Here is a 22033-nt window from a genome sequence, read left to right as displayed (position 1 = left end):
CAACAAGCTTCCACACAGCCCTTTCCCTGTGGGACTCTTGCTTTTTAAAGATGGAAACACAAGGAAGATTCACCAACTTCTGGAGAATGCAAGCAAAAATGACCTGGAGTCACATACTCAGAAGATGGGTTGGCCACCAAGGCAGCGGGTGGTGGGTGGGGCTGCCAAAGTTCCCATCTGGGCCTTGCCAGGGCCAAGGAAGAATGCCTCCCCCTGTGCTTTCACCAGGGACCAGCCTCACGTTGGAGCAGCCTGAGGCAGGAAGGGGTGCCAACGGGCTGAATGGCAGTGCTCCCGGGGATCTCCGCTTCCCCAGCACAGAGCGGAATGCCTGCTGGGGCTGTGCGGCTGCTGGAGCCAGCCCTCACCAGGGGCTGCCACTGTCCTCACCGTGTCCTTACAGAGACCCTGAAAGATGCAGAGTTCATTCACCAATTACCTTCCCAATGATGCTTCCAACTTCCTGTAGAAAAAAGAAAATCACAGAAAGATTATGTCACAGAGCAGAAGAGGACAATACTGGGGCAGATGCTGCAGAACCCATCCACCCTCCTGACAAGAGGGATTGGTAGTTACTTATTCGTTTATTTACGTGGTGCGGGGGATGGAACCAAGCCTTTACCACTGGGCCATACTCTCAACCCAAGAGGGGAGAATTTGGACTACATGGCGGGGGCAGGGAGTGCCCAGTTGGGCTGTCTGTAGAGAGGTCCGTCTGTCTGAGACCAGGGCTGCTCTAAGCTTGACTGACTCTCCAGGAGGAGGATGCAGCCAGCTGCTCTCGACCAGGGATTCAGGAGGGCACTTCTACACTTGCCGCCTCAAGGAAATCCTGACTGTGACTCCCCAGAGGGCAGTGCCACACTGCTGTTTTAAAAGACATAACACCAACAGAAGTACTGGCACACGCTGCAGCAACTGGTGGTGGGGCACATGTTGTTGCGGGGCTGGTACCAGTATCTCTCTGCACATAGGACAGCCCCAGAGAGGTCCCTGGGGCATGTCACTTGAGACAGGGCCAGCATGGCTTCCAGCCATGGAGCATGACTTCTTTCAAACCCTGACTCACTTTCCTCACCAACCTACACACTGCTCCTAAGCTATGGGGAGGGCGTGCATGCAGGACGAAGGAGCAGGGAGGGGGGCAGGGGCATGGGAGTACCCTCCTGTCACAGGCCCACTTCACCTCCTACAAGAGGGTGTGCTGGCAGCTGTGGCAGCTGAAAGGGACTGAGCAGCTGGCCTGCAGATAGTCGCATCAGGAGGAGGCCAGGCAGTCACTCTCTACCACAGAAATGGAGGTCTGAGAGTGCCCACGCTTGCCTAGAGGGATGTGCCCTCTGCAAAGCTGGCTTTGCCAGCCCCACCAGCTCCAGAGCCCAGCCTTGTGCTGCCTGCCATTCTGGGAGACACTGTGCAGACAAGAGGAGCTGGCTTTCTTGGGAACAGGCCCTGGGGGAACAGGCACCACCATGAGCCCTGTGCTGCTGGGATGGAATTGGAGGAGTGGACAACATGGACAGAGAATTCAGAGCGAGGATGTTGGAACTGTGTCTGTTCCCTGGCTCTGTGTAAGTCCCTCAGTGGCCAGGATCAAGGAGTGCTCCTAGGGCCCAATCCTAGCCTCCAAAATATTCTTGTGCACTCAAAGGAGTCCATTTCTAGAGACATGGCTGACTCGAGAATGGGGACCAGGAAAGGAAAAGATGAGCCATGAAGGGAGACAGTGCTGTAGGAGTGGCAAGGACCAGGAACCCTACAAGCACCACAGTGATCATAACAGTTACAGGGAAAAGTGGCCCATTGGATAAGGCAGAGGGCCCGAGTCCAAGTGGACCATGGAATGAATGAGTGTGTGGAAGGCCTGCAGCTGTAGAGACTTCCCAGCAGGGACTTTCTAACCATGGAGAGGGGGTGCTGCGCACAGGGAGCGGGGCAGAAGCCTCCAACCCAGGGGCTCATGTGAACACCACCAGGAATGGGATGTGGTGACATCTGGGCCCACTGACAGGAAGGCTGCCGTGAATTCCTGTCAATGGCAGAGAAACATCCACCAAAGCCAAAGTGAGGGCCACGTCACAAAAACGCTGGACAGAAACTTGTACCAGTAAAAGTCAAAGGTGGAAGGAGACTGGAAAGAGGCGACAGGCTGTGCTCCAGTGCTGCCTGGACCCCTTGCCATCAAAGGCTGTGCCACACACACTGCTTGGCCTGCAGGGCCCAGGCGGGGCACATCTGCATGGATGCCCTGGCTCTGAGGGCCATTCAGAAGAAATTTGCCCTGGGGTACTCTGGGACAAGGCATTAGGCTGCCAGGTAGTCTAGAAGGGTTCCAGGAGAGTGTAATGGACTGTATTTGTAAGGCTTTGTAAGTCTGAGATTGCTTAGACTTAAAAAAATATTATACAGAGCAAAGACCCCGGCAGTGGGATGTCCCCTTTCTCTGACAGCAACAAAGTCTCTGTACCTTTCCATGCATCAGCAGGCGAATTGTTAGGGTCACATTCAGGCCACCTTCAGAGACCTTGGATTCCATCTTTCTCCCAAAATGTGGATGGGGGTGATGGCTTAAGGTACTGAGGGTGCTGTGAAGAAGGATGGATGGGGTCCAGATGGCGTCACCTGGAAAGAGAAGGCAAGATGCTGACCACCGGGCAGATCTCCTCAGCTCAGGAACAACCTTCTGGCCTTCTGGGGCTCCAGCCTCCTGAGTGGGAGTGAACATACTGCCCTCACCTCCACTAGCTGATCAGGCTTCACCTGGAGGCATAGGTTGCCTGGCATCTTGGACATGAGCCTCTGGGAAAGCCCATGGGGCTAGTTCTGGCCCCACCTGACTAACCACATTACCTGGGCAGGTCACTGAAGTCTCTGTGAAGAGGGTCATGGGAGCAGCTCTCTCAAAGCCACAGAGTACAGAGACCACCCAGGAGTGTCCTGGAGACGGCCTGCCCTGTGCTCTCAGCTTGGCCAGCATGGCTCACCATGTAGTTTCAGTTCTGACCATTTCCCATCACATCTGGGAGCAGCTCCCTGATGGCCACCACATCACCTCAAGCAGCCAGAAGGGCACGTTTGCCAATGTCCCTGTGGTCTCAGGCCCACAGTCCTTGAAACTCATTCTCAAATGTGGACCCAGTCTCCAGTCACTAGAGATGCCAAACCACTGGCATCTCCTGACCAAAGTCATCGGCAGATGCTCTCTCTGATCAGGTCTGCACTGATCATATGCTTTCTGTGGCAATCACTCCTAGTTAGCCTGCCAGGCTAAATTAAGGCTTCATTTCACTCTTTACAAGCAAAGATGGATCACTGGTGGCAAGATGGAAGGCCTCATGGGAAAGGGACATGATGGCTTTGTGCTGCTGTGGTGACCTGCTTCCAGGCCCTTCCAGTGAGCTACTGGCCAACACTGGTCCCCACAGGCCACTGTGCCATTCCCTTCTAGGGGTCACCCAGCACAAGACAGAGCTACCCAGCCATGCCTCAGAGAGGATTAAAGAAGCAAGGGTTTGGTGGAGCAGCGAGGAGGAGGGAGCGGGGTCCTGCAAAGATTCTAGAAGCTAGAGGGTGAGAGATGCACATGCCCAGGAGATATTCTGGAACTGCCAGATGTGGGAGGAGTGGGGTGGAGGCACCTCAGGGGACCGGACTCTGATTCTGCAGCTGAAGAGTCCTGAGGCAGTGCAGGGTTAAGTAGCTCTCTGCAAGGGCATGCACACGCGCTCCAGCAGCCTGTGAGGTGCAGGAATGTGGCATCGGAAGTGGTTTGCATGGGGCACAGTGTGGGGCTGTGGGGGTCACCAGAGGGGAGAGGAAATAGGGCAGGGCACAGGATGGAACATGGGTATGGAGCGCCTCCACAGGACCTGGAGAATAGTCAGGTAGGTGGCAGCAGTGACAGGTGCTGATAGCAAAGAGTGGCTTATTGGATGTAGGGGCTGCTGGTTTGTGGGGTGCATGCAGTGCTGGGGGGATTTGGGCCAGGGTCCATGGAGCCCAGAATGGGGCATTTGGGGTACCATGGACAGAGGTGACAGGCCTCCAGGCTCCCTGCATACCTGCCCAGGTGTGTACCAAGAGAGGGGCAGTTGCTGGGAAGGTGAAGGGCGAGGCTGCAGCTCGCACTGGGAGCTCCTCACAGAGAGCGGCACACCTAGGTCTTCACCAAAGGAAAGCATTACCTGCAGGAATGTCTCATGGCAATCCTTCAGGGACAAAACCCCATGAAGCCCACCTACCCAGCCCCATGTGATGGAGCTGGGGACTGAGACAGGCACACACAGGAGAGATTGGGGCTTAGGAGTTGGGGCAAAATTTTTTCCTCATCAAAATATTTCTGCTAAAAAATACGCTAGAAGGAAAACAGAAAAATTAAGCACAGACACAGCTTGTTGGGTGTATAAGGGAGGTCTGCAAAGAGCAACTGCCGGTTATGCTTACATAGCATTGAATGCGGGTTTTACGTAGCAAAGAGGTTTTAAAAACCATTCTTCCGCATTAGTGCTCTCTGTGCTCGCTGTCCACTGGGTCACAAGCTGCCCTCTACGTTAAGACTAAAATTCATTAGGCACCTGAGTGCTGAGCACACAGCCTCGTGTGACTGCTGGTTGCCCGGTGGGAGGCACGGGGGAGAGCTCCATTGGCCAGGGTGAGTGCACAGTCCCAGCAGAGCCCAGGCCCAGGCAGGGCACTCAGGAGGAAGGGTCTTGAGGGAGACAGGAATATCTTGCTCAAATGCACAAGTGCGAATATCCACAGAGACCCCCGGACAAGCCTGGCAAAACGCTTCTCTCAGATCTGCATTTCTGCTGAGGCTGATTCACCAGGTCCAAAGAACCCCTCGTGCTGTGGCCAATTCAGGGCTTAGTGCTTCCTTTTTAATTAAAGGCATCTCCTTCCACCACAGGGACAGCAGGGCCCTGCGGCGTCTGTTACATAAATGTTTCCAGCCCAGGGAGGAGAAAGTAGGTCAGCGCCTGCCCGGGGTGCTTCCGGCTCCAGGCTGTCAGCAGGGATCTGTCACACAGGCCAGCGCCTTTCCTCATCTGCAGGCAGGAGGGAGCCAGCACAGAGGTTCTGTGTACTGTAGGAATGAGGAGTTGTCCCATGGATAGATGAGGTCTCCTGGGACTCAGGACTTGATCCTGGGGAACACTCTGCTCCTACTGAATCTCTGGGAGCCACAGATCTCTCTGAGGCACGGGGTGAACAAGCCCTAGCCCGTCTGCTGCTGTATCTGTTTATTCATGGGACCCAAGGGTGTCCCAGGCCTTGCTCCCACCCAGCGCACACTGACCCATCCTCCCAGAGCGTCATGGGCTATCAGAAAATAATGGACAAAAGGGTTCCAAAAGGACTCAACAGGAAGCAAGGGCCCACTGCCCTGCTTGGTCACCTGGAATCACAATGGATGGGCAGCTCCTCCTGGAACCCCTCCCCTACAGGCCTTCTAGAAGCTTCTTCTTCTGTTCTCGTCAGTGCCTGGGATTGAATGTGTTTTTTGGTAGTGGTAGGGAGATTGAGGACTCAACCCAGGGGTGCTGACCCACTGATCCACATCTCTAGCCATTTTAATTTATTTAGTCTTTATTTTGAAAATGGGTCTCACTAAATTGCTAAGGCTAGCTTTGAACTTGGCGATCCTCCTACTTCAGCTTCCTGGGCCTCTGGGATCACAGACCATGCCTGGACTGAACATGTTTTAATTCACTTAACAGGAGGTAGAGGAGGACCCGGCAGAGTCTGTGCCCCCCAAGCCCCCCACCCACACCCAGCAAGCCTGTCCAGTCTGTGGCTTCAGTGCCACTCCATGCAGATACTGCCTACAGATGTGCCTTGGCCTGGCACACACCTGGACTCCAGATTCCCAGGGCAGGGCCCTGGGCCAGCTGCATGGATTTCCAGTAGGTACTGCATGCGATATGGGCAAGGCACCGAACTGAACCCTTTCCAGGCCATCCACCCACCTGTCTGTCTCCGCACAGCCCCCACCTGCTCAGCCCAACCACCTTCCCCGTTCACCACTCTGCCCTTCATCGACAACTCTCAGGGGCTCTACCAAGCAACACTGACCCCACTGGCTTCCTGTTCTCTCAGAGTCAAGCCGAGTCCATATCTCCCGACTCAACAGCCATAGATTCTGAGGGTAAAGATCTCCATCATCCCTCCACCCTTCTCCCCAGAGACCTCCATCATGGGGCCTCTGCCTCTGCCGCCCCCTTACCTTAGAAGCTGGAAGCCCATCTTTCCACAGCTCAGTCCTGAGACCCTCATCTCTCACGGCCCAGGAACTGCCCTGTCAGTGCACACAACAGTCTGAAGTGCCACACTGGTTGGAGACAGCCACTAACAAGGAGAGCGGTGATGGCAAGCACAATGACAGTGCCACCAAGAAATGCAAAGGCCGAAGGGAAGAAAGGAGACCATATATTTAAGAAGACGAGAAAACCCCAAACAAAATAAACCAAAGAAATCCACACAAATATACATCATGGTTAAATGTCTAAAAATCAAAGACAAGACAGAGTGGCAGCAGCAAGTGGGGACAACAGGAGTCAAAGGCCCCTTTCCAGCAGCTGCAGGGGCACAGAGACCCCACAGAGAGCTCTCAGGGGCTGCCCCTCACATCCAGGAGCTCGGCCGGCAGAGGGAGGTGCAATGTAGAGAGGGAAGAAGGAACACAGTAGGCAAAAACAGGAAATGCAAAAGGCCTCTGCTTTCCTGCTGAGTCTTCAAAACGACCTTTTGAAACTACTTTCCTGTCTGATATGAACAGTATGGTTAGGAAATACCTGAAATAATTATAAACAGGATAGGACGAATAATTTTAGAGTGGGGTTTGGTTTCTATTCTTCCCACAAACTAGTAAGATCGTAAGATAGTAGCAGTCTAACTGATAAGTCCTACAGATAGAAGGATATAGATACAGACACAGAGATACCGCAGCAATGATTAAAAACACACAAACGCAAGCACAAACCCAAAAGACTACTGGAGCACACCTAAAAATACTATCAAAACGTATCAAAAAGACAGTAAGCCACAGGAAGCCTGGCGAACAAAACCTAAAAACAAGAGGAGCAAAAAAAAACAAAACAAAACAAAACAAAAAAATGAAACAGCAGACTTAAGTCTTAACATCTCAGTAGCTACTCCCAATATAAATGGTCTCATTAAAAACAAAGTGGACTAAAAACATGGCCCTGTCCCATGCTGTCTATGAGCAACTCATTGTGCCACCAAGAACATGCCACGGGCCAGCACCATCCCTTCAGCAAGGGGGCTGGGAAACTGTCCACCCAAATGCAGGAAAAGAAAACTGGAGGTTTATCTTATACTATATATATATATATATATATATATATATATATATATATATATATATATATATATAAATTTAAAAAATAAAAATGGGATTAGACTTAAATCTAAGACCTGAAACTATAAAAATATTAGAAGAGAATACAGGGAAAAAAGCTTTATGACTTTGAGCTGAGCAATGACTGCTTTAGATATGACCCCCAAAGCCCAGCAACACAAATGAAAATAGAAGTGATTAGATCAAAATAAAATCTGCACAGCAAAGGAAATATTCAGGAGAATGGGGAGATAATCTGCAGAGTGGGAGAAAAGACCTGCAAACCAAATCTCTGATAAAGGTCTAATACCCAAAATACGTAAAGAACATGAACAACTCAATAGCAAGAAAATGAATGATTTTTTGGAATAAATTGGAATAAAAATGGAATAAAATTGAATAAATTGGAATAAAAATGTGCAAAGAATTTGAGGAGATATTTCATAATGGAAGACATACAAATTCCCAACAGGGGGGTGTAGGAAAAAAACATCACTAATCATCTGGGAGGGGCAAATTTAAACCACAATGAGATGTCGAGTCACACCTGTTAAAACAGCTATTATCTAAAAGATAATAAGTGTGGCAGGGGCGAGGATAAAACGGGACTCTTGTTCACTTTTGGTATGAAAGTAAATTAGTACAGGCATCATAAAACAGGATGAAGTTTCCTCACAAAATATCACCCAACAACTCACTTCTGGGTGTGCATCCAAGGGAATTGGAGGCCATTAGCTGCAGAGACATCTGCTCTCCTATGTCTACTTCAGTGCTGTTCCCAGCAGACATTAAGTCAACATAACTGTCTTTCAGTGATTCATGGACCAAGCAAGTGCGGTGGATATACAAATAAATGCTAGTCAGCCTTAGATAGGAGAGCCGGCCCTATGGAAAACAGGATGCTCCTGGGGCATGGTATTTAGTGAGATAGCCTGACATAGAAAGATGCACACAGCGCAACCTCACTTACATGTAGGATCTGAAAAAGCTGAACCCATAGGAACAGAGAAGAGGGTGGTTGTGAGATGCGGGGTGGGGCGTGGAGAACTTAGAGAAGTTAGTCAAGGGTACAAGGTCTCAGATGGACAAAAGGAGTAAGTGCTGAAGGTTCATGGTACGGCACAGTCTGACAGTGAGTAAAAGTGTATCACATTGCTGAAAATTGCTAAGAGTGGATATTAAATGTTTTCACCACCCAAAAAATGGGAGGTGTGTGAGGTGATAGATACTCTAGTCAGTGCTATTCCATCACTTCATACACACACACACCAACATTAAGACGTGGAGTTTAGTGACCTGAGAGAATGATGCACGAGGGCCATTCTCACACGGCAGCGCTGGTGCACGTCTTAAAAGTGAATCAGTGCAAATTACCACATCAGCGCAGGCAGGAAAGCAGCACATCCAGCACCCACTCATGATGAAGAAAAGCAGAAACATCGTTTTTGCAGAAAAGATGCTTGCTCTGGAACATGCGGCAGAGGTGTGTGCTGCCTGACATCCCATGCACTCACAGCACCTGAAGTCACACCATGCCACCTCCTCGCCGGAGCCCTGGGGTACCCTTCCACTGCAGTGCAACTCAATCCAGGGCAAAGTCCCTGTCCCCAAGGCCTCATCTGCCACCCTCTCCTGGTGTCTGTCCTTCCCACCCTCTCTCCCCTCACTCAGATCCTTTCTAGAAACAGGCTGAGTTCTTCTGCCCATGTCTCAGGAACTTCTGTAGGAGGCCACTCCCTGTGCCCCATCTCATCTGGCCTGTCCCTTCCACAGCCCTGGTCCTATTGAGGTTAACTTGTGTGCCCTGACACTGTGCTGCAAAGGCCATGGTGGTCTCCATTCTCTGGGTTCGTTGCTATAACAAAATACCTGAGCTGACACTTTATAAAGAGGGTTATCTGGATCATGATTCTGTGGCTAGAGGTTCCAAAGAGTCCCCCCTGGCTGTGTGCAGAAGGAGCCAAGAGCATGGGTGGTGTCACTTTAAAACCTGCTGTTGCAAGAACTCTTAAAATAACTACAACAATCCCTTCCAGGAGTGGAGCCCTGTGACCTAATTGCCTTGCCCCAGGCCCCACCTGTAAGGAGCCCCCTTCAGTACCACCCACTGCAGATAGGCTTCCAGCACACAGACCTCTGGAAGACACACTCACACCACCTCTGAACCACAGCACTCACTACTGAACCCCAGTTCCCAGCACCACTCCTGGTCTATATTGAAGGATTAGAAAAACTTATACCAGGAGTACTGAGGCCAACTCAATTTCCATGGCCTCACAAACATTCCAAAATCAGAAGGGAGTGATCTCTATGCTCAATACTTGTGCATCCTCAGATTCAGTCAACTGCAGACTGAAAATATCCCCCCAAATTTCAGAAGTTCTCAAAAGCAATACCTGAATTTGCCACATGCTGAGCACCAGCATGCCCTGCTGGGCCCACCACCTTGCCAATCTGGTCTCTCTAGCGCATATCTGAGCATTATTTCCTTTACTTGCCCTTCATGAGCTGTGTGGCTGGGCCTGCAACGGTTGCATCAGTTCTGATCACATGCACACTCTTTCCTCGACATTCTCTAACCAACAGCTTAACAATTGTTCAGTCAGCATTAACATTACATTAGGGACTGTCAGTAATCCAGAGATCACTAACGTATAGAGATACATGTAAGTTACGTGCAAATACATCAGGACACAGCACTGAGGATTCTGGTACCCATGAGGGTCCTGAACCAACCCCTATAGACCGTATTTCCACTTCCCTCTGTCCATCTGTTTATACCTTCACTTAGGCTCTGAGGGTCACAATGGAGGAGGCACAGACATGCAGCATGGAGGCTCCCTAGGCTTGGTTCTGTGTCTGATCCCACTTGTTTCTGGTCCTCTTCTATCATTTCTTCCCTTCTGCCTGATTTTCCTTCAGGTGGAAGGGGTTGTGACCTTTCCTCTTAGCTAATGTCACATTTAATGCTAAAGCCCTGATTTACTTGTATCCTATAAATTTTGATATTTTTTTCATTGTTCTAATTTCTTTCGATATCTCTTTGACCAGAGCATTCAAAGGGGTGTATTTTGATTTTTAAATATTTGGAAAATTTCCAATTATCTTTGGTTATTGATTTGTAGTTTAATTAAACTACACTTTGTATGATTTCAATTATTTAAATTTGTTTGGCTACTTTTTCTTCTCTGCAGAGTGTGGTCCACCTTGGTGAGTGTCCACATGTGCACAGCAGCCATGCCCGCTGGGGTCAGGCCAGGTCTTTGAGGCCCTGTTGGATTTCCCTGCTTCCTGCATCAGCTTGGGTCATGGAGCCCATCTGCCTCTGCGCCATCTGGCCCGGGACCCCGGTCTGTTACTGAGTTCCCACAACATAGTCTCTATTTTGGCTATTAGATTTTTCAGTTCTAAAAGCTCTGTTTTGTTCTTTTCGCACCTGGTATTTCCTACTGAGACATCCTGTCTTCCATTCATTTCATGCCTTCTGAAACATAGTCACAGAAACTGCTTTCAAGACTCTGGTCACTCCAACACAGAGGGCCACGGTGGGCTAAAGTCCATTGGTCATCTTTCCTTTCACAAGGTTGAAACTCTTGGTCCTTCATGTCCCATATGGACATTAGGCTGTCCCCTGGACACTGAACATTGTCATAAGACTCTAGCCATTACTTAAATTTTATGCAGGAAGATATTTTTATTTTGCCCAGCACTGGTACCAGTTAGTCAGTCCCACAGCCTCCTGGGGGCTGTGGTTCCAGTTTCTGGCTCTGAGAGCTTTAGCAGTGATCCTCAACTCTGTCCATGTGTGTTGCCAGTGTTCACTGGGCTTGGGAGTGAGTCATCATCCCCTGGCCCTCATGACAGTGGCCTTGCTGTACTCTCTATGGTCAGATCCTTGATGCAGAGGTCAAGGCCTGCCTGTGAGTACTCACGATGTTGCGGGGTCCCTCCCTCAAGCCCTCCTCTGTAAGGTCCCCCCAGATCTCCCATGGTCTCCTTGGATCTTGTCTTTCTGGCCAAAAGCCAGGACCTCATCTGTCTTGCCATAGCATCTGCATCCAGGGCTAGGCAGTGAGAGGACAGAGACAGAAAGAGGCAATGGGAGCATCCTTCTTCCCTGGAAGAGCACCCCTCTATTAGAGAGGAAGGCCCCCCTCCCTCTGCTTTTACATCTGCTGGTGGCCACTGCCCTCAGTGTCCCAGAAGGGTCTCCAGGCTGGATCCTAGGAAGCAGGGATGGAAAAACTTAACTAAAGCAAACTATTCCCCATTCAATCTCCAGAGGCTCCCTTTCCAGCTCCTGGGACAGAAATGCAGCACTGCCCAGAGGCTCCTGGTTCAGACCCAAAGGGCACTTCTGTGCTGTCTCAGTCCAGGCTCTGACTTGCAGCCCAGCTCCAGGTGGGCTGATGCCATCTGACTTGAGTCCTCCAGCAGCTCCTCTGCACATTCTGTCCTAAAGGCCCAGTAGCACTCAGCAGGAGTGGCAAGGTGGTGTGTCCGCCATTTTGACCCAAACCAAACACTTGTTAATTTTAATTTGGGTTAAATTGTAACAGCTGCCCATAACCTGCACCATTGTGGTGAAATTTCAAAAAAAAAATTTTTTTTTGCCAATTATGTTTTTTAATATTTATTTTTTAGTTACAGGTGGACACAATGTCTTTATTTTTACTTTATGTGGTGCTGAGGATCGAACCCAGTGCCTCACATGTGCTAGGCAAGTGCTCTACATCTGAGCCAAAGCCACAGCCCTGCCAATGATTTTTTAAAAGATCATTCCAACCAACAGATACCAGCAAGCACACTCTGCCATAACCAGAACAGCTGCCACCACACACCACACACGTGCTGTCCCAATCCAGTAGGGCTCTTCTGTCCCTGTTCACTTGTGAGCAGTGAGGTGCTACGGCCTGAACCTGGCTGATGACAGGCCTAGGCTTCTGACCACCAGACAGACAAGCTCTGCATTCCATCCTGGTCAAAAGTGACAGCCAGACACATGGCTCCATCCAAAGAAACATGCTGCGCTGGGCATGCCCAGAGTGTGATAGCACAGAAGGCTCTCTTCTCGGGGAGATAAGCTGATGGGTGCTAAAGTAGAAATGGCTCACAGGGGTCTATATTTTATAGCAGCAAGCACTCTTGCTGTATGTGCAATGGCAGCAACTTCTTTGAGTCCCTCCAACACAAGATCCTCTCCTGAGGGGGGCTGAGTGCCTCTAGCAGCACTGTCGGTGTCCATGTGGCAGCAGTGAGTGCCCGTCAAGGCTGGCGGCTCTGGCCTACCCCCATTAGCTGAGCCATGTCCAGGGCTGCACCACAGGCCTCAGCTGTCTAGAAGGGGCACTGGGGCAGGGAGAGGGTGAGCACTGACTTGATTTATCATGTTTAACAGCTCAGTGCCCGCATCAGGCTGCATGAGGCCACGGCAGCAGAAACCGACAGAGCTGATTAGCGGTTGCATTCTCCTTGAGAGACTCACAGTGCACACTGTGTCCTTGAGGCCATCCAGGGGAGGGGAGATTTCTGCAGTTTAGTGCTCTTGCCAGTAACAGTTAGCATTAGAAAGATGTTCAGGGCTTACACAACCCTGACTTTAGAGAGCGTTTGAAACAGCCTGCTCCTTTGTCACTCAAGTGTCAAGACAGAGAAAAGGTGACAGGAGCAGGGACCAGCAAACTGACCCCTTTCCTCCTGCTCCTGAGACCATGCATAGGGCTTAGTCTGCAACCTGCAGAGTTGTTCTTGTTATGGCAACATACCAGGCTTCCCCCTACTGGTGCTGATATTTCTGTGCCCTGCCTTTGGGGAAAAGTGCTAAGGGGTCCAGCATATCCCATGTCAGTGTGTGCCTCATACAAACGCTCTCATTTTCAAAGCAGCCATTTCAAGATTCATAACATCTTCCATGTGGAGACAGAGCATCTCTCTAAGGGCTGAACTGAGACCTGGCTCTGACACCAGCTTGACTCAGAGCTATCTGTGTCTCCACCAGGTTGTGGCAATGGGAGCTATGCCTGCTGTCTGTGCCCTGTGCCCACACGCAGCACCTTCTCTGAATGTGGTTCATCTCACAGGAACCTCTGGATGCCATGGGAGGTTATCAAGCAGGGCCTTCCACTGGCCCATTACAAAGGGTTCATGGGAACATTCTGGCTCACTCATCTTTTCACAGTTCCTACCAGGCACTGTGCATGTAGCATGGATGGGCACGGCCATCCTCTGAAGTGGCTCGCAGTTTGGTGAGGAAATCAGACTACAGAAGAGCTGACAATGCACACAACTGAAGATCAGCCATGCTCCCTACCTGCTCAAACACATGGACCATGGAGGCCAAAGGTCCAGAAGTGACACATCAGAGCCTCACGCCCAAGGAATCAAACAACAATTTCCCCAAGCCTCAGGGTCCCTGAGAGTAAAGGAGAGGCTGGGATGAGCCTGCTCTTCCTACATCCTGGCATAGCTTCCCGCTTTGACCTGGGCTGTGCTGAGTGCTCCCCAAGTGCACCTGCAGGTTTCCCATAACCTCTCATTTGGGGACCCAAACATGCCAATGGGAGTCTGCACTCCCTAAATTTCTGTGCCCCACAGGGCCTCACTAGAGAGTGCAGTGGACACTCCTCCTACTTTGGATACAGTGAGAAACCAGCAAGGAAAATCGACAATGCAGAGGACCTGGTAGCCTTATGAATCCAAAATGATCCTCAGACAACAGTCAAAAGGGAAGATTTCAACAGGGTGATCATCTTACACATTTCCATAAAAGTAAGGTTTAGAAAATAAAATTTAAAACAGATACCATTTACAAGAACATTAAAGATTCAGAATTGGGATAAATGTAACAAAAGATGTGTAAAACCTCTCAGTAGGAAACTGAAAACTTGGAGCCGGGCATGGAGGTGCATGGCTATAATTCTAGTAACTTGGGAGGCCGAGGTAGGAGGATTACAAGTTCAAAGCCAGTCTCAGCAACTTAATGAGGCACTTGAAACCCAGTGAGACCCTGTCTCTAAATAAATTATAAAAAAGGGATGGAGATGTTGCTCAGTGGTCAAGCACCCCTGAGTTCAATTCCCATTACCAAAAAAGAAAACTGAAAACATGAGAGCAATTAAAGAGAACCTGAGAATCAGAAGACAAATATGGTTCCTAGACTCCTGCTCGGAAACTTGGGATGTACTGCTTCCCAACTTATCTACAGACCCGATTCCACAGATGAGCTCATTTTACAATGTACGTGAAAAAGTCATCATGCTGCGAATAGCCTGAGGAAAAGAACAAGGTGAGATGACAGGGTCTCGCCACTGATCCGCACAGAAAGCTCCAGTAACCAGCCGGGGGGGGGGTGGGCGGGACCAGTCAATTCCCCCAGCAGTTCCACTGGGCAGAAGCCAGCACTCAACTAACCAGAAGGGCAAGTGGACAACAGAGCCCGAATGCTTCCTCCCCAATTTCCCCCTCAGATTCATTCCAGGTGGCCTGTATCCAAACGGGGTCACAGACAGAGGGCAGCCTTTGGAAGCAGCAGAGATGTAATAAATACGGCTGGGAAAAGGGTAGATTTCCTTAGACACAAGAAAGCACTAATTGTTAAGGAGAAGACAGAAATGACGAACCAATTAGAGCTACAACTTTCTGTGTGCCCCACAGACCCTGTCAGGAGAGAAAAGCAGCCCACAGGCTTCTGTCCAGGGAGCATTCCCATGCTGCTCAGGAAGAAGAGGCATGAGCCTTGAACAGGCATGGTCCAGAAGAGGCCATCCATATGACCAAAAGAACCTATGGGTTTTGGATTCAACCAACCATGGATTGAAATAATCTGTAAAAAAAAAAAAAAAATTGCATTGTACTGAACATGCACAAGCTCTTTCCCCTCTCATTCTTCCCTAGACAATCAGAATTAACTACTTACGTAGCACATATATTATATTAGGGTTTATAAGTCACCTGGAGACGATTTATAGGAAGTGCACAGGTAATGTGCAAATACTACGCCATTTTATATAAAGGACTTGAGCATCCATGCACTGTGGTTTCCATAGAGGGGTCCGGAACCCATCCTCTGGCAGATGGGCATCAAAAGTCAAGAGGAAGAAGCAGAGTAAGGTCACGGTGGTGCCACCAGATTCCTACCAGAAAGGCGGGAATACAACATAACACAACAAAAGCCTTGGCAGCAAGCGCTGGAGAACAGCAGAGCAAACTGGTTAACTTGGGAAAGACATTCGGTATGATGAAGGGGACCGCTGACATCACCTAGACCCAGCATTCCAACTTCTAATTAGAAATTCTACTCATAAACTCAGTCAAATGTGAACACGTAGAACCAGCCACGTACATGAAGACCAACAGTACACAGGACCTGTGGAGTCTGTACTTGGGGTGGATGGGTAATGTAGGGTCAGGAATTCTGCTCACATATCTGTAAACTGAAGAAGAGCAGGAGCCAAGCACACAAGCCTGAGGGACAGCCAGTTCCAACGCACTGTCGCTGTGTGCTGGGCACAGGTCTCAGCACAGTCATGGGAGCAGGGCAACTGCACAGCACTCAGGGAAGTACCACAGCCTCCCAGAGGGAAGAGGGCACCAGCACTGGCTGCCCACTCTGCAAAGGCAGTTCCCTCATGGAAGTCAGAAAGGTACTTGATACAGTTCAGAGCATCATGATGGACAAGCCCAATCAGAGCAGAAGGAAGCACTGGAGTCGGGTACAGATAATTCACCCAAACACAAAAGCCAAGTACCATGTGCTTCTTTCCAAGCCTGTGACTCTGGTACCACTTTTTCTGGGCTGGGTGGGGTAGGCACAGAGTTTCAAATTATTGCTCTTGTCAAAACAAAGTGATAGGCATGAGAATTGGGGAATTATAGATGAAAAGAAGGCCAAGGTTAGTCAGTAGGGCAGGAGGTTTTGAAGGAAACAAAATCCGCCCAGTGATGAAGTAGAGGGCTGTACACAGGTCCACACTGGCCTGCATGGACACTGCACTGGGCCAGAGAACCTGCACCCTGAGGAGCGGCCTCGCCATCATCCATGAACAGGTCAGAAGCAACCTGGTGAGCAAGGGCAAGAAGGAATGCTCTCATAGCCCTGTGGCCTGTGTTTGTTCACTTAACAGCGTGGTGTCCCAGGGTGTGGGGGCTCCGCTCCAAGGCAGCAGCCCCTCCCATCTCATCAGGAAATGCCCCTTTGGCAGGAGGTGACGCTGTCCTTCCTGGAGTGAAGAAAAGTTTAAATAGCAGCCTCTGGAAGAACACAGGGCAGGAGAATCATCTCCTCTGCTAAATCCAGGGATGAAGAGGAAGCCTGACCTGGGACATGCCACCCCCAAGACCTGGAAACTGTCCTGGGAAGGATCCAGTCCATGGCAGGAGACCCTGTCTCCTTCAGTGGCTGGAGTCCCTGTGCCTGCCTGTGCCCCATCAGGGCCAGAAAGAACTGAGGAGGAGCAGTCCTGCTTAGCGGCCAACTGTAGGGGTCCCTGCCCTCAGGAACACTGAGAAGAGGATCTTCTCAGGGGCGGGCTCTCTGTGTAGGAGGCACAAGGACTAGGGTGAGCCTTGCAGGCCTCCCCAGCCTGATCGTTTACAGGGTCGCTCTCCTGGGAGCTGATGCTCCCCTTTCTTGGTGAGAAGTGCCTCAGGTGCCAGTGATGCTTGTCAAGAGGGCCGACTTCTCTGTCCTAGAGAGGCTCCTGGTCAGCTTGGCCTTCAGAACAGGATGGAGACCTAAGGACACTGCCAACAGACTGCTGACTGCATGGCAGATGGGGAGGGAGGGCACAGGCAGCAAGTGAGTGACTTGCCCACAGTCACATGACGGCTATAGGCAGAGGGCAGCAGGATGTAGACATGTTGGCAGAAGGGCAGGCTGGCTAAGGCTAGGTTAGCCCTGCTGTGTTTGTGCCTCCCAAGGCTGCAGGTGACGTGGACAGCAGGTGTTGAGGGTACGTGGGTCTCCTTGAGGGTCATAGTAAGATGGGAGAGGAACACAGCTTCTCTGGGAGGGTGTGCGTGGGGCTGGAAGACCCACAGATTAACGACTACACAAGATTCATTTGTCAACACAGGCAGAATCATAGCTCATGCTCAAATTCAATAGAAAAATAAGCTGAAATTAGATTGAGAGGTCATTTCTTTTTTGGGGGTGGGTACTAGGGATTGAACTCAGGGGCACTCAACCACTGAGCCACATCCCCAGTCCTATTTTGTATTTTATTTAGAGACAGGGTCTCACTGAGTTGCTTAACACCTTGCTTTTGCTGAGGCTGGCTTTGAACTTGCAATCCTCCTACTTCAGCCTCCTAAGCTGCTGGGATTTACAGGCGTGTGCCACCACACCTGGTGATTTCTTTTAGTGTCTTAATATCTTAATGCTAGTAATACTTCATTACAACACTACAAATGGCAATGTACGAAAATACAATACAATTTTTTAAAAAGATAAAAGCTGAAGCAATCAAACATTAAAAATCTTCCCAAATGAAAGAAAGAATTAAGAAAAAAGATAAAAAGAGAAATAAAATAATAAATGATAATAATATTTTATTTATTTATTTATTTAAGAGAGAGTGAGAGAGAATTTTTTTTAACATTTTTTTTTTTTTTTTAAAGTTTTTGGCGGACACAACATCTTTGTATGTGGTGCTGAGGATCGAACCCGGATCGCGCGCATACCAGGCGAGCACGGTACCGCTTGAGCCACAACCCCAGCCCGATAATAATATTTTAAAGAAAACAAAATGAGAGTCATCCAAGGAAAACAAGTGATTTTAAGTAGTTAAAAATTAAACAAAATTTAAAAGAGCCAAAAATAAATCAAGACAAAAATGAATCAAGAAAACTTACATGAGAAACTTTCAAAAAAGAAAAACATGAACGTTTGGGTGGACTAAAGCTACAGAGAGACTGGCTTGCAAAGTTGAGACTGGCTGCAGGCAGCTGACCCTGGACTGCTGCTCTGGAAGTGTTTCTGCAGAATCTGGAGTGGGGGATGGCGGGCAGCACTGAAGAGCCTGCTGAGGGTGCCAGAGATTCGGGAAGACCTGGGTCACAATAACACAAACAGGAGGCCGCCTGGGGGCAGGTGTAGAGGGCGCCCAGGGGTCTCCCTGGGCTTCCTGCCACTGAGGACCTTCACACACACAGAGTATCCTTGGAAGCCTGGCCCATAGGTGTTGACACTGCAACTGAAGAGGGCAGGGGCAGGCGGGATGGTGTGGGGAGCAGGGATGATGGCATCCCCTTGCACTGTGCTGGACTGAGGGCTTCACCTGCTCCCAACGGGCCTGGTGGTATGTCCAGGTGGGCAGCCTCAGCAGGGAAGACTGGAGGGTGGCAGAAGCCAGGCCCCCACACTGCAGCTACTGAATCTGTGCTATCCTGCTCCCAGCTGACTCTAGGATTAGCTTAATCCCCAAGGCAACAGCATCACAGTGAGGCGCTGGGAGTTCAGCCGCTGATGGCCTGTTAATCCTGTAAACCTCGCAGCTGCCTGCCTCATTTAATTTATTTTAATGGATTTGGTTTTTTATTTCAATGTATGTATTTGAGAAAGCCACATGTATGTGAGAGACAAGCCCTGTATTCCTTGCCAAAATGCAAACACACATTTATGAGCACCTTCATAAATACCGCATGGGTAAAAATCAATTAAAAGGCCCTCTGGTTGGGAGTGTTGATTCTTGAGGCTGGCCCCCTGCATTCTGCTGGAAAGAAGTGGGGTGCATGAGGTTTGTCAACAAGGATGTCACTGGGCAGACCTGAAGGAGGTCCTGCAGGCTTCTTTGTTGTGCAGCCAAGGCAGAAGTCCTGGCCTTTCCTCTGGCTCACCCCTGCTGCCTCCTGTTTCCGGCCAAGGTCTCTGGTACTGAGGGCTGCACACTGGGAATGAGAACAACTGTTCTGTAGGCCCAGTCCTGAGGCCCCTGGGGGGCCACCGGGGACCATGGCTGAATCTGGGTGTGGACTCCTTGTCATGGCCCCTAGGCAACTGCTCCTGGCTCCGGTCCACATCAATCACAATCAGCTCACTTTCTTAGGTCACCCAGACAGTGTGACTGTCACAGCAGCAGCATCCTCTCTGAGACCAATAAAAAGAACAAAACAAAAGGCGATATGAATGCCAACCGAGCTGTCCTGACTGGGACTTGAGCGTGGCGGAGCCTGGCCAGGGCAGGCAGGGCCCAAGTGCTCTGGGAACACACAGGCTGCGGAGGGGACAAAGCTCCCTGGAGCCACACGCTTGCATGCTGCAGCGGGTGCTGGGCCTCTTCCTAGCCCTACTTTGCATAAGTGCCACATCATGTGTGCTCTGTAACTTGGCTTTGAAGGGCAGCATCGCCTGGAGGCTGTGAGGAGTATAATTTGAAGGGTGCAGCCCGAGTGTCTTGCGGCCCTGAGCATGTGACTTACTCATTCATGACCTGGAACCTTCCACACCCAGAGTGAGGCAGCTCTGGCCAACTCCAGGCAGTTGCTGCAGCTCGGCGGCATCCTCCTGTCTCCTTGTGGGCTTGCACTCTGAGCCCACTCTTTGACTAAAAGCATGTCTGAGACCCACCTGCTGCTGCTAGGGCTGGGCCCATCATCACCACACATCCTCTTTCTTACTGCCCAGTGACATTCTGTGGCTTAAACACGGCACACCTCCTGTTCCCGTCGATGCCCTCATCATGATTTCCTCCAGGGAGGCCGGAGTGCAGACCTGACAGCCTCAGGCACCCTGACTGAAGGCAGGGCTCCGCTCCTCTCACAACCCTACATGCAGCTCTCTGCACACATGAAAGTTTGCTAAGATCTGCAGTGAGAACTGCAGGTCAGGTATACGTAGACCTGGCCAAAAGTCTTCCATGCAGAGCTGCACGGTCCTTGCCCTCCAGGTCAGCAGGGCACACAGGCAGCCCGTGTGCTCCCAACCTCTACTCCTCACAGCCATGCACACTTCTCCTAGTTGCCATTCCCTGGCCACTGGCCCCTTGGACATCTGTCAGCCGCTCGGAGTCTCTGTTTCTTAACAGCTGCCTTTTTATTTGTGTTTGGTTGCTATTTCTGCACTAATGGACCTGGCACTCTTGTGCCTTTTTGTGTGGCATGGCCTAGGATGCCCTGTAAGAAAAAGCTCATTTTTCAAAATCAACGTGGATTTCTGTGCCTTTTAGCTCATTACCCCATCTCAAATACATCTGTATTTGGTGTGAGATCAAATTCTAAATTTAGTGTTTTTTTAAATTGACTCAACATCACTTATTGAATAGTTTATCCATTTCTAGTGATTTAAATGCTGGTTTGATTAAAGCAAAGCAAGGACTGGGGATGTAGCTCAGTGGTAGAGTACTTGTCTAGCACACAGGGGCCCTGGGTTCAATCTCTGATTCAGTGAAAAAAACAAAAACAAACACAAAAACAAATCTCTCTCACACACACACACACACACACACACACACACACACAAAGCAAACCCAGTCCCGCCCCTGCTGCCATCTGTCCTCCACCCAGCGCCTACCAGGTTAACCATTCTTCCTGATAGTTCGGGGTGCATGGCTCCCCCCACATCCCTGCACTCTTCTGATGGTCTTTAATGCCCGTATTCCCCACAGGTACCTCAGTGTGGGGACGCATACATAGGGTCTGATCAGGGCAGAGACGAGGGGAAGGAAGGGCTGCTGAGCCGGGGGGAGAGGGTGCTTGCAGGGAAGAGGGTGCGTACAGGCAGGTGATGTTGAATGTATTCAGAGAGCTCATGGGTCTGTGTATCTGTGTGACAGGCAGGAAGGCTGCGTCAGGGCTGGCCCTCACACTCCCAGGCTCTCCAGGACTCACCTCTGCCCCTGTCGGGCTACCACCCCAGTCAGGTCCTCTCCTCCCCTGAGACCCTCTGGCCCTGGTTCCTGTCTGGGGCTGTGACAGTGGCCATTGTAGCCCTTTCACCTCTCCTGGCCATACCTGCCCACCCCTGGACACTTCCCAGTGGATGTCCTAGTCCTAGGACTAGAGGTTGTGGACCAGTGCATCTTCTCTCCCCTGGCACTTGCCTTGGGGTCCTGCTCACCCTGAACTCTAGCAAGAGAGGTCACTCTCCTCTAGGTTCCTCATTCCTGGTCTCCCACAGGGCTCTCAGTGGACGTGTGTGGGGAGCAGCCTGTCTCCTTTCTTACAGGAAGGCCCGCCACAGGTAATGAACCACATGATTCAGCCAGGAGTCCCCACAGGGGATTGCTCACCTTGGACATGTGGTCACTGGACACCACAGGCTGTTCTCCTGACCCAGGACTGCCCCTTTCGGCCACCACTCCAGTTGTACCAGGAGCCCCACGTGACCTGTACTTAAACTTTCACTCCTGCATGGTTGTACAGTGGTTCTCAGACTCACAGAGGACCTCCTGGAAGGCTGCTCAGCTCCAGAGTGCGGGCCAGCCCAGAGCTTCTGAATCACATCACTATGCAGGAGGGAGCTGTGGCTGTACCTCCAGAGTGTCCTTGGGGTGGGGGTGGTTCCTAGCCAGACACGTGTAGCTGAGATGTAAAGAATGGGGTCTGATCACTTCCAGCTGGGTTGGAGCCCCAGAGGGTCCTGCCAAGCCCACTAGTTTTGCCATGGATGGCCTTGCTGGCCCCAAGTCACAGCATCCAGGCCTGTTGGTTCTCTGAGTGTCCCTGGCTAGAAGGCTC

The 22033-nt window shown here is 50.5% G+C and overlaps 1 protein-coding gene across 14 annotated transcripts in view; it reads right to left on the bottom strand.

Annotated features, from left to right (window-relative positions):
- Nucleotides 1-22033, bottom strand: part of Pcbp3 (poly(rC) binding protein 3) — a 227378-nt gene that overhangs the window by 37025 nt on the left and 168320 nt on the right. For 13 of the 14 annotated variants that reach the window (XM_046439061.1, XM_058577223.1, XM_046439060.1 and 10 more), the window contains 2 exons: nucleotides 2468-2622; nucleotides 440-463 (listed from right to left, as the gene is read on the bottom strand). In XM_046439061.1, the coding sequence (XP_046295017.1) occupies nucleotides 440-463; nucleotides 2468-2622 (179 nt within the window). Of the gene's footprint in view, nucleotides 1-439; nucleotides 464-2467; nucleotides 2623-6226; nucleotides 6864-22033 lie in introns of those variants that run through there. The other variant, XM_046439066.2, reaches the window with a different exon arrangement.

This window comes from Marmota monax, unplaced genomic scaffold (assembly GCF_021218885.2).
Source record: "Marmota monax isolate L192 unplaced genomic scaffold, Marmota_monax_Labrador192_F-V1.1 WCK01_AAM20220418_F8-fsc00125, whole genome shotgun sequence".
In the NCBI taxonomy this organism is placed as follows: Eukaryota; Metazoa; Chordata; class Mammalia; order Rodentia; family Sciuridae; genus Marmota; species Marmota monax.
The sequence above is the reverse complement of the archived record's forward strand: the minus strand, read 5'-3'. Positions and strand labels throughout refer to the sequence as shown.